This window comes from Pavona decussata, unplaced genomic scaffold (genome assembly GCF_977016875.1).
Source record: "Pavona decussata unplaced genomic scaffold, jaPavDecu1.1 SCAFFOLD_140, whole genome shotgun sequence".
Classification (NCBI taxonomy): domain Eukaryota; kingdom Metazoa; phylum Cnidaria; class Anthozoa; order Scleractinia; family Agariciidae; genus Pavona; species Pavona decussata.
In genome coordinates, this window is record NW_028145553.1 from 2,111,213 (window position 1) to 2,123,524 (window position 12,312).

At 38.4% G+C, this 12,312-nt stretch overlaps 1 protein-coding gene across 6 annotated transcripts in view; it reads left to right on the forward strand.

The window, feature by feature from the left end:
- LOC146466956 (uncharacterized) overlaps window positions 1-12,312 on the forward strand; it is a 65,288-nt gene that overhangs the window by 17,525 nt on the left and 35,451 nt on the right. For 5 of the 6 annotated variants that reach the window (XM_085126417.1, XM_085126418.1, XM_085126420.1 and 2 more), the window contains one exon: window positions 3,305-3,438. In XM_085126417.1, coding sequence (XP_084982543.1) covers window positions 3,305-3,438 — 134 coding nt within the window. Of the gene's footprint in view, window positions 1-3,304; window positions 3,439-8,124; window positions 8,553-12,312 lie in introns of those variants that run through there. The other variant, XM_085126421.1, reaches the window with a different exon arrangement.

Genomic DNA, 12,312 nt, shown 5'->3' on the forward strand with positions numbered 1-12,312 from the left:
CTAATCCATTTAGGAGAGTGAAGTTTTTCTTTCGCCATGGTACCTCTCCGTGCGGATCAAGCTCAAAAAAAATGCGCAAGATTTGCTGTGTTACGCTTAATCAATGCAAAAAGGACGTTTGCTCGCACCTTTAAAGGCACAAACTTGATCGGGCCTGTGAAAAAATTCAGGACGAAATAGTGTTGTTGCTAGAAAGGGCAGGTAAAATGTTTTCATTTGAGTGAAACCGAGGGCATGAAAGAACATTTTATTTCGGCTTTTCTGATTTTCCCCTATGTTTTTAAACAGAAATTCACCGCTTTGCATTACTTGACTTTATTCCAGGAATAATGATTTACGATTGACGCTTTCCATTCATCTTTATATGCTCTTACCACCGAGAGAAGTACTGCCTTCGTGTAAGAAATGGAAAAGTAGGAAATCTTTAACGACGAAGGGAGACCGCGGAATGCACAGCAAAGAATCCTTGTTCATTGTCAATGCACGTACTGTGGGTTAACCTAATCCAATTGGAACTCGAAATTAAGTTATATCTTCAACCAATGCCATATAAAGACCACTATTAATTGAATAATCACTAGACTATGGTACACAGGTTCGAAGGATACCCTCACTGGCCTTGTCAAAGGCTGTTCGTGTGGTGGTTACTCTGGAGCACGTTGAAAGGATTTAACAATGACAACGTCAGACTTAAAAAGTTACGGCGCGTAAGAGATAACACCGTTTTTTAGATCCACCACAAAAATCTGAGAAACACCAGTCGTGCCCCTTGTCCTTGGACACTAGTGCGCGCGCTAGAAAATAAGATCTTTTATTATATCTCTCAGTTAGTGCGCGCGGTGTGATTGGTCAATTTTGCGGGCCGTATTTCACTGTACGGCCCGCTAAACTTTTAGTTTCATTTCGCGCGCACCCGTTTAACCTCAGAGATATAATAAATATCTTACTTACCTCGTTTTCTCGGTCCGTACTCTAAGCTACCGATCCTCGTTTTTTTTCCGTTGAATTATGGCCTGCGCGCTTCGCGCTTGCGGCATAAATCATAACTTACAGTACGGACCTCAAACTCGGTTAGTAAGAGGAATATAATTTTCAACCTCTTTCAGATCCTGACGCGTCCTCAACTGAGGTTCAATTGCCTGTCATAAATTTGACCATTAAGCTATTTAGAGTTCTTTCTCTGAAAGTAGATTTCATTACTTACTTCATTATCGACGTAAGTGCAGTTGCCAACTAGACACGAAAGAGAAGTTTCAGAAACCTCTCTCTCTCAACTGCCTCAGAGAGGGAAGGAACCTGCATGACATACTATACTTAGTAGCGTGTTTGTTAACGATTATCACCAAATACATTTGCTCTATCTATGCTTCTGGTCAACTTGAGTTTTGACTGCCATGTTCCACCCCCACCCCATCTCCCTTTTCCCTCCTCTATCCCACCAACGCCGATAATACTTGTCACGCAACCTGAGTCGAGTGACAACTGGCTTAGACCAGTTGACAACGATTGAGGAAGGAGAGGACAAAAAGTTTTGCTTGATTAACAAAAAATCTGACGCCTTCACATGCGATTTACTACAAATATCTAGGCTGCAGACAAGTAAGACATTTAAATTCCTCAAAGTCCATTAAAGTCGGACTCAAATTTGATCAGCCCTTCCGTCAGCAATAATGCAGAATAATGTTATGTATTTCCAGTTAACATTTTATCACCATCAGTGACTCATCTCAAACGGACATTAAAGCTAGGCTAGGTTTGACTGCAATTGTATTTTAAAAAGTTAACCTGAACTGAATTATTTTTTTTTCGTTCCATTCATAGTGAACGTCCTTAATGCATTGATTAACCGTATAATCTTGCATATCTTTTGAGCGTGATCCACAATTTTTGAGCGTTTATCCATGGCGAAAGACAAACTTCACTCTCATAAATATATCAGCTTTTTGTTTGAGGAGATAGTATTGAAATACCGCATTTAGGTTTCGAAAGGTCTTAATTTGTTGACTGGATTACTGAAAATAGGTCTTATCACGGTTTTCGACGCCATTTCGACGAGTAGGCAAACAGGTTTGTATGGAAATCCGATGTCAAATAAAATTTTCATGGAACATCGCTTGTGAAAAATTTATGAATTGGAAACTTTTTTTTTCCATACATTTGTCTGTAAAGCGAACCAGCCGTGAACTGCTACTAAAAATAGTTCGCGGGAAAAAATACAGGGAAATGTATGGACAGTTCAAAACACGACTGTACGCTTTCTGGCACAGCTACATCCCTCCAATTTTTTTCTTAAAATCCTTTTCCTAGTGCCAAAAGTTTCCAATTCATGAATTTTTCACAAGCAATGTTTTATGAAAATTATTTGACATCGTATTTTCATACAAACACTGTTATTTCAAGCCTGTTTGCCTACTCGTCAAAATGGCGTCGAAAACCGTGATAAGGCCTGGTTTTACTTTTCTGGTAATGATATGGATGAGAATACTACACAGATAATACAGAGTGAATCTCGGAGGAGGAAAACTACTTAATTATCGTTTCAGTCCAGTAAATATACCTTGCAGACCTTGACTTGCCTCAATTTCTTCTTGTAATTTCAATAATTTTCGCACTGTCATCACAAGCGCAAATGTTGACATGGTTTATTCCTGTGCTTTTCGCGCGCTTTTGTATCACATTTCACTTGCCACGCAATGAAAGTTATTCGCGATGTTCAAAACTTTGAATCTCTAATATGCGGAATTTGAGACAATTTGCAGCCTTGCCTCGGGGATCTGATATCGCAAAATATAATGCAGACAAGTAAGAGCATTTCTTTATATCTGCAGTTTTCAGTCGTGTTATCCGGTTGTGATTGAATGAGTCAAGCAGTCAGTAACAATAGTGCACTATTCTTCAGTATTTTCGACAAACTCACAGAAAAAAACACTTGGTTGGCGAGTGTATTTTAATATACAGATAGGCATAGAGAAGATTTTTTCTTTCTACTTTCTGGTCATAAATGTATACAGAGGTAAAACAACGGACGCGTTTCATCCATGTGGCAAGTCGAGAAACGGCGGATGTTTACATTTACGTCGGTGCGCGATTTTTTCAGTTTTTTCTTGCGGTGGACTTCATTCATAATATTTTAGGCAAATTCTGTTTTGGGTTACGTAAAAAGCGAGTATTAACACTTTTTAGCTTAAAAATAACGGTAGTTTGGAAGCGTGGCATGATATGATATGATATGAGCCCGATTATGGCTCCTTTTAGTGGATTCGTATTATTGCCATTAATGTTGTTTGTCCTTGTTGTTTTACAGCGTTTGTCCGCCCAAGGAAACTAAGTATTATGGAAACAAGAAGAGAGGATGCGTTTTATTCAGAGCTAAGCCGTGAGTGGAGATCAGGCAGTGTGACTGTAGTCACTGATTCATTCAAGACTCTTCCTGGTATTGTAAGTACATTAACGCCCTTACAGTACACACGTCTGTTTTTGTTTTAACGGCGATTTCTAACTTAAGGCTGTGCTTGCACGGATGCCCTTTCTTACCAGATTGAATAATGTTGAACTTGTATCCATGTATGATACAATATTTAAAATTTGAAAGGATTTGATGAGCCTCTGTTTTGTAAATCACGTTTAACTTTAAAAGGCTTGGGTTTAAAAGTTCAATAAAAGTTGTGATCTTCGAATGTTTTGTTTATACGCCAAAATAGTAGCTTCTTTTACAGCTCTCAAAATAGGGTAATGTGACAACCGTCTTTGGGAACACAATTTTATAAAGAAAATAAAATGATGGAAAGTTGTAGAAGTTTTACTCGGTTAATGAGAATATTTCTTCAAGACCATTTTGTTGAAAAGTAAAGCTGATATAAATCCTCTAAATTATTGACCAAGTTATGGCATTTATGTGCCATGTGCACTAGAAGGCTCGCAAAAGCCGTGAGTTTCGTTCGTCTTGAGGTGTAAACGCCGAGTTTTGCAAATGCAAGCTTCGATTTCGTTCGTGGTCGTTTGAGTTTGTTGTTGATTCTCGTCCTTGCTCCTAGAGGTTTTTCTTCTGTTACTTTGGTTTACCCATGTCCTCAAAAACTGACACTTCCAAATTCCAATTCGATCTAGAGAGAGTCCCCATACTGTAAAGCGTATTTGATCATCTCGTCACCCTCTCTTGACGCTGTACAAATTTTTACAAATTTAATTTTAACCTTGACAATGACAATGATAATCATAAGACTAGTTCTTTATTTGTGCATTTAAAACACTCAAGGCTCTCAAAAGACATACTTGTACGAGCACTAAGTACACAGAAAGTCATAAATCGTTAGTCAAAACGTGTCCTAAATAGAAATGAGTTAAGTGCAGTTATAAAATATACCAAAGAAGGCGCATGTTTCAAAGTTTTCCAAGCAACTTGGTTACCACTGCCACGTAACCACGAATTGTGCTACTCTCCAACAGACTGCTCCATTGTGTGCATCGTGAGTTGTGTATCTTTGAATCTTTGAAACACTCAGCGCGCCGCGGGAGGAGGACGGATTGCCCACCCTGCGAGCTATTCGCCTTATGACTTGCATGTGACTAAAGAATCTCAACTATTCGCGCATGAAGCTCAGAAATGATACCAGAAATTCACGATAGAATTATATTGTGAGGTGTTTGGCGAAATTCAGTTATGAATTGAGGTTGCGGGACGATCAACTATTGTAGATAGCTTACAAATGCATTCATTTTAACCAAAAAATTTAATTTTCAATATCTCTAAATCTTAGGATTTTGCAGTTTCTATATCTTGGCCTTTTTCGAGAGTTTTAATCAGAAATTGTTTCATGTTTTGTAGTTTTATTAAGAGTGAAATACACAGCATTCATCTTCAATACCTTCTAACTTGAATTGCTGTGTTCTTGCATTAGTTTTTCCATTTTTATTTCACGGAGTCCTATTTTGTTATATTCTGTACGTTTACATAAGCTAGCTACGCCCGAGGAATCACCACATTGCTTTTTTGTTGTTGACTGTTCTAGAGTTGATTGTTGTGTTTCAGAATCAAAATTGAGTTGTGTTTGCCCCTATGGTCCACCGTATGCCAACGTACATTCCGAAGCAAGAAAAGCATAAAAAAATTCTGAAAGAAAACCTCGATACCGCTTGTGTGTCGATGTGTGATAGCCAAGTATGGCGCGTGTAAATCGCCTTCAATGACGTCACTTCCGCCCGGGAAGCGACGTTAGAGGAACCAGAAGTTTAGTGTTTCGTTTTTGAAGCATTATGACGTTATCGCATCTGTAATGACAATCGACCGGAACCCAGAATTAAACTTATCCAGTCCTTGACAAGCAGTAGCCAAACCACGGGAACATGAGCAATGGGTACTTTTCACTACCGTTCGTGACTCACGAATGTCTATGTCAATGTAGTTTTTTTGATAGAGTTCGGTCCAGTTGAATATCAACTTATCTTTTTAATCGTGGTAACCAACAGGTCTATCACAAGTACCAATGTAGTGTCTATTGGATGTTGAATCCGGCTCACGTCAGTATGAGTTATCGCGTGTCGCCAAGCCTGAAGCACTGACTCAGTGAGTCCGTCACCAGTTTTTCATGGGTGAAGCTCGTAGTTTCCTGTTCTGTGATTGATTTGTTGTCAGTTTTCTATGCTTATTCTGTTGTTTAGGATTCAGTTCATCCACAGCTTCAAAGCTTCAAAAGGTAGAACCACCTTGTGCAGCATAATAAACAGAACCACCAGAAAGTGCTGCTCAATACTTCCATTTGAATGGTCACTCTTTAGGACTTCATCCACAGACTCAAAAGTTAGAACCACCTTGTACAGCATAATAAACAGCACCACAGAAAAGTACTGCTTAGTAACGTTCATTTGAATGGTCACACTTTAGGAATTCATCCACAGACTCAAAATTTACTATTAGAACCACCTCGTTCAGCATAACAGGAAATTATCACTGGAAATACAGAAAAGTACACTTGAACCGTTTCCATCTGAAGCGTCCACAGACTCGATACTTAAAACCACCTTGTGACCATGTAATAAAAGGCAGCACAAGAACGTACTGGTCACCAGTGATCAACACACTTTTATTTCAACGATCACGCTTTCGGATTTCGTGACGCCCTGTTAAGATGGTTTTTGGGGAACTGGTGATAACAAGTTTGTTCAAAGAGGACCTAGTACCTGTGTTTATCGAAGACATCACCTATCTCATGAACATTACTGACAAAATTTTATTGGCTTTAAAGTTTTAGTTGACACAGAAATATTCAGCTAGCAAGAGTCAGCATTGCTAGGTAAACAAGAAAAGTGAGGTTTGAATCTCACTGTCATGTTTTACTGCTGGCTAGAGGGGGGGCTGTACAATAAAGACACCATCTTTTGAAGTTGAGGAGGGGAAAGAGGGGGGGGGGGGGGGGCACCACCATCTATTTTGTGGTTTTGATGGGCCCTGTATAATCTTTATAAGCCGAACGTACGAGCTAATGTAGGTAAACAATTAATTTCCTTCATGGCAACCGATATTTGGAAAGACCTTCCAACTCCTTTAAAAAAAATCATACAAAGTGTGTGCTCTTCCGAAGCAAATTATACGTTAGTTACTGTCAGAACAACAAATTTTATTTTATTTTCTCTTTTCTTTTTTTTCAAATTTTCTTTTTTTTTCTTTTTTTTTTAACAACTAATTTTCTTTTATGTTACATGTAAATAAGTTCTTCCTTCCTTTTGCTTTTTCATTTTTTTTTTACCTGCTATCTAGAACCTAAATTAGCCAGAGAGCTAACAAGATAACCAAATGGTTCATTTAGCTTCCTTGCTTGCACATCATTTTCACTAATAATTAATTAAATTCTAGATATTACCTCTACATGATTGTAAAGATCAACCATGTACACCGAAAAAGGCATGATAAATATCATTATTATTATTATTATTATTATTATTATTATTATTATTATTATTATTATTATTATTATTATTATTATTATTATTATTATTATTATTATTATTATTATCATCATCATCCTGGGCTAAGTTGCTCAAAGCCCGATTAAGCTAATCCTGGGTTAACGTAAACTTTGATGCGAGTATATTTACTAATCCATAAGGATTCGTCCAAAAGATTTTTGTCCCTAAGTTTTGCCTTAGACTTTTCTTTACCATTAGTTTAAAATGAGCTTTAATGAGCGAGATGAAAACCTCGGTTAACTTTTAATCGTGGATTAGCGTTAATCGGCTTTCGAACAACCCGGCCCTGTTCGAGTTTAGTTATTTGACAAATTCCTTTAGGAGTAAGGATCAACTGGCAAAATACTCTGGGGATAAGAGACAACTCAAAGCGCGTAACTTTATCCAGGCTTTAATACGGATAACGGCTGAATATTGTTTTAGACTGAGATTAGGAATAACTGTCCCTAAAGTAACAGGGATAACTGAGGGACAAGAAAGTTTGAAATAATGGCACAATGTTGGGAAGAATTACTCGGCTACCGGGGCACAGAAACTAGTATTAATCATCTTTGGCTGCAGATAGGCTGACGGGAATGGAAATGGATTTCAACCAATATTTTCAGTTCTTCCCATATCTATCAACTTCGCGTTAAAACTTTCAACTTCGTATCAAACTTTCATACTCTGTATTTTCAGTATTTTTATAAATATTTGTTATTTTCTAAATTTTGCGCAGTGTTTTTGATCACAATACTAAGAAAAAAGTAATAATAAATAAAATAAAATGTCAACTTTGTTTCATATTGAAGTTTAATTTTTAATATACAGAAAAAATCTGTCAGTGAATAAGTCCATACTGTTTGTATTCAATTTGGAAAGGAAGTTTAAAATTACTGTTCTTCAGTCATATTTTGTTTGGGGATGCATGTCTCTCAATAAAAGAGTGTACGGACAGACGAACGTTCTGACACCCAAATGGAATTGTGTGGCTTAATTTTCACAAATTGGTTCGTGATCAAGTTGTGCAAGTGCTTTTTCGTGCGTGTCAAATGGCATACCTCGAGTGTCAATTTTGTGCTTGATTAGCAGAAAAAAATCTTGTCGAAACCGGAGACAGCTTTTCAGTAAAGTGATTCCCCCATTGTTTATAATAGGTGAGTGTTCTTGTACAGGAAGCGCAAATCTGGCGATTAATCGGACACGAAAGTTCGCCAAAAAAGCGTCCTTCTTCGATAAATGACCGGTAATTGGGACGCGAGAAATGGTTTTTAAACCAAACTTTGACGTTGTTTTCGCCGTCGGTGATTAAATTTCCATTAGCTGTTCTTTTTGAGCAAAGAGCACAGCCTACAAGACGAACTGAATCGAAAGTAAGGCTCACAGCAGGCAACGTCTTTGTGTTCAACTCTGCCGCCTCACGAAATCAATTGGTGACAGATTCAGCGGTTAATATTTTGTGAATTATGTCACAAAAATTCCGTACGATCAGCAATGCAGTTGCTGCGGGGAGGAAGTTGAATGATTTGACAAAGAATCAAAGGAACGTGACTTTCTTCATGGAGCCCGACGGTCCAACTTATATTTGCACTCTAACAGACGAGGAAAAGGTAAGAGGGAACTGTTTTCTTGGGTCATGATGTGGTCAAATTGATTTTGGTGCGATTCTCGTTCAATGTGATGACACTTAAAAAAAATTATATAATGGAAATTTCAGGCGCTTACGCCTCGGCATAAGTCTATAACAAAATTTTGCGGCTAAAAATTCAACCCAGCTTGACCTTCCTATTGAATTATATCTTGTTTCTTGTTTATTTGTGTTGGTAGATTTTGTGAGTTTGAAAATACAGTTTGTTTTCTACCACAACTGTGAGGTTATCGTTCATCGCAGGTAAACGGATTGCGTTACTCTGTTAGAGTAATCTAATCTCACTCTATGCTATTGTATTGAGGTGACTCTGTGCCCCTCTCTGTGACCCTAACCCTCCCCTCCCATCTCACTTTGTTGAAGTGTCCTTCCATCAAGAGCTACTGTGCTTGTTACCTCCACGTCTATAGCACAAACACGGTAAACGAGCGAAATTATTTCAATTTGAATGTAAACTATAATTAACAGTTTCACTCACACAGTACCTCGATCAAGAATCTGTAGAAGAAATTTTGACCTTTCTAGTGAAAGCTACTGAGAAGTACTTTCCTGTGGTGCTGTTTATTATGCCTTACAAGGTGGTTCTAACTTTTGAGTTTGTGGATGAAATTCTAAAGTGTGAACATTCAAATGAAAGCTGCTGAGAAGTACTTTCCTGTGGTGCTGTTTATTATGCTGTACAAGGTGGCTCTAACTTTTGAGTTTGTGGATGAAATTTTAAAGTGTGACCACTCAAATGAAAGCTACCGAGAAATACTTTCCTATGGTGCTGCTTATTATGCTGTACAAGGTAGTTCTGACTTTTGAGTTTGTGGATGAAATCCTTAAGTGTGACTATTCAAATGAAAGCTACTGAGCACTTTTTTCCTGTCGTGCTACTTATTTTGATGTACAAGGTGGTTCTAACTATGAGTCTGTGGATGAAATCCTAGCGTGACCATTCAAGTGAAATACTAATCAGCAGTACTTTCTAGTGGTTTTGGTTACTGCGCTTATAAAATGGTTCTAACTCTTGATATTGTGAATGAAATTCTAAAGTGCGACAATTCACTATGAAGCTCTCGAATTCAAGATTATTTCATTTCGTAAACGAAACGAAACGAAATCAAATCGGAAAACCACGCGCTTTTCATTAGAACTTGACATTGTAGAGAGGGTGATAATCGCATAAATCTTCGTTGTATTTTTCGCCAGCCTGCGAGAAAGTAATTTTTTGCAAAGTATCAAAGCTCTGATAACATTCTTATTTTGTGAAATTTTTTTTTTTTAGCCCTTTATGCGCCAACGTTCTTGTTCTTGTTACACAAACATATTGCTAAGTACACTTTTTAAAACTCTTTGGCTTCCTGTTGCGTGAAGCCGTGGTTTTAAATCAAATTGACCGTTGGCAAATCAATCGTTAACGGCACGAGAAGTTTTAAAAACAACACATTGGGAAGCTGTTTCGGTTGCGTCGTTCACACGCATAACAACAACAGAAGTGTTCACACTAACTCCCGTGGAGAGCCTTTAACGGTTTAAGTGTAGTCAAGAGTTGTCTGACATCGGAGTGGGCCGGCTCTAAACGATCCTCAAAAAGCCCCCGCGTTTTGCGTAAAATGTGCAGAGTTCGTACTCAAAATTCTTGAAAGTTCTTGAAAGTCCTTGAATTTTTATTGACCCGCACTTTCAATGTTTGACAACTTTAACAAATAAGAATTTGAAGCCTAAAAACAATCAGCGGCAAAAGTCATATATCGTAGATCGTGACAGTCTGTGACGCAAAAATGAAGAGCTCTTGTGTAGAGAATAGTTATCAGTTCCTTTGGATTATTTTCACCCATAGACATTATGGAAACTTGACAATAATTTGGGACCGCCTAAAGGTTTTCTACCACCTTTTGAGTTTTAGTATGCATAGAACTACGTGTACCAGGGGCGGGTAACTCAAAATTTAGTCTTCCTGTGGTTTGATGTCCGGGTTCAACTGAAGAGTAAACCCATTGTGAACGATCTCAACTTGGTACCAGTTCGGCAATGGAGCGCGCCCTCTCTGATGGAGATTAGAGATTAATCAAAGTTATTTGCTAAGCTTTAGTAATGTTTGCCGTTGCTAGGCTTTTTGTCTCATCCATGTTAAACTATTCGAAAACAGATCAAAGTCATCTTTGAGAATTTACTCGCTTGAAGATTACACGAATGAACGATCTTATTTTTCCTTCCTGGTGGAAACAAGTGTTTTCGCAATTTGTTTCGCAGTTCCGTCAATTCATCGAGTCTATTAAACTTCAATTGCTGTTAAAGTGTTTTTGTTCACCCGGTGTAATTAAATTTCATTTAATCCTCAATGCAAATTGAAATTTAAGTAAGCGACTACACCAAATATTGAAAAATCTACGACGTCGTTGTTTTTTTTTTTAAACTGGCCTGGTTGATGCGAGAGGAAGGTTCCTAGGATTTACCTTTTCCTTCCGGGATAGCGCCGCTTTTGCCTCGGTCCAACTTCGGTGTCTGTGGATGAAATCCTAAATCGCCTGTTGCCATTGAAATGAAAGCCTCTCAGCAGTACGTTCCTTTGGCGCTGTTTGTTTTTCAATAATTCTCAAGTGGAAAATGGGCGACAAGTTTTGTCCCATACCTAGCTAGAAGAATATCATGAACAACTCCTCGTTTCTCAATCCGTGGCGCCGAGCTTCACTTGTTCCATCAGGTTATTTCGGAGTTCAACTCATCGCTCGCTTTTATTTCACGACTGCATCGTGTTTAGCATCTTCCATTTACTGTGTTTACGTAAACCATTCTTTGAGCCATGTCTACTTCGTCTTCGGATAAACCGGGGTTGAAAAAGAAGCTGTCCCCTTCTACTGACTCCACGCTAAAAGTCTACCTCTCGTCTCGTCGAGGCTCGGCGGTACCGGCGGCTATGACAGAAGATGATTTAACTCAGGAGGAAAAGGTACGGTGATTTCACGTTTTAAGACAACTTGTCTATTCGGACAACAGACAATCATAGGCTTCTTGATAAATGCATTTTTCGGTCAGTCACAGAGGCATACTCCGAAAAAGAAAACCCGAATTCTCCCTACAGGAGTCGAACCTAATGACATTCCAATTACTAGTTCGGATGCTCTACCACTGAGCTACAGCTGGGAGACTCGAGGGAGCTAAGGCCATGAGGATTTGATGTCGGTGTGTGGAATTTCATAGGTTGGAATCCAGTCGGGGACTTAAAATCCCACATTCTCAAAACACGGTGAAGATAGTTCACTGTTGCCTGTACATTTTAAACCTAGTTACTCTAAAGGTTGCTGTAAATGGTACAACTATTGATTAGGGCTGTGGTATGCGATTGTGCGTCAGCAGAAATCGTATTCAACTCTTTCCATTACACATGCCCTACACCTCATAATTGCCCTAAGATTTTGAAGTCTGTTTCAAAATCCTATGATATTTTACGTGCCGTACGCGAAAAGTTGTAGGTTTAATTTGCACGAAAGCACGCTACATACAACAAGATCCTACCGCTTAAATCGTCCGTTGAGAGTTCAACTTGCTTCTAATAATATACTTTTGAATGTTTGGCCGATAAGTTTTATAGTACGCAGGTATCTAAGAGAAAGCTCTTCAATTGGTAATTGAATTCTCAGTGTTAATGCTGTTTTTTTCCTGTACAGGACGCGGATAACGTTTGAGTTTGTGAATGAAATCCTTAAGTGTGACCATTCAAATGAAGGCTAATTCGA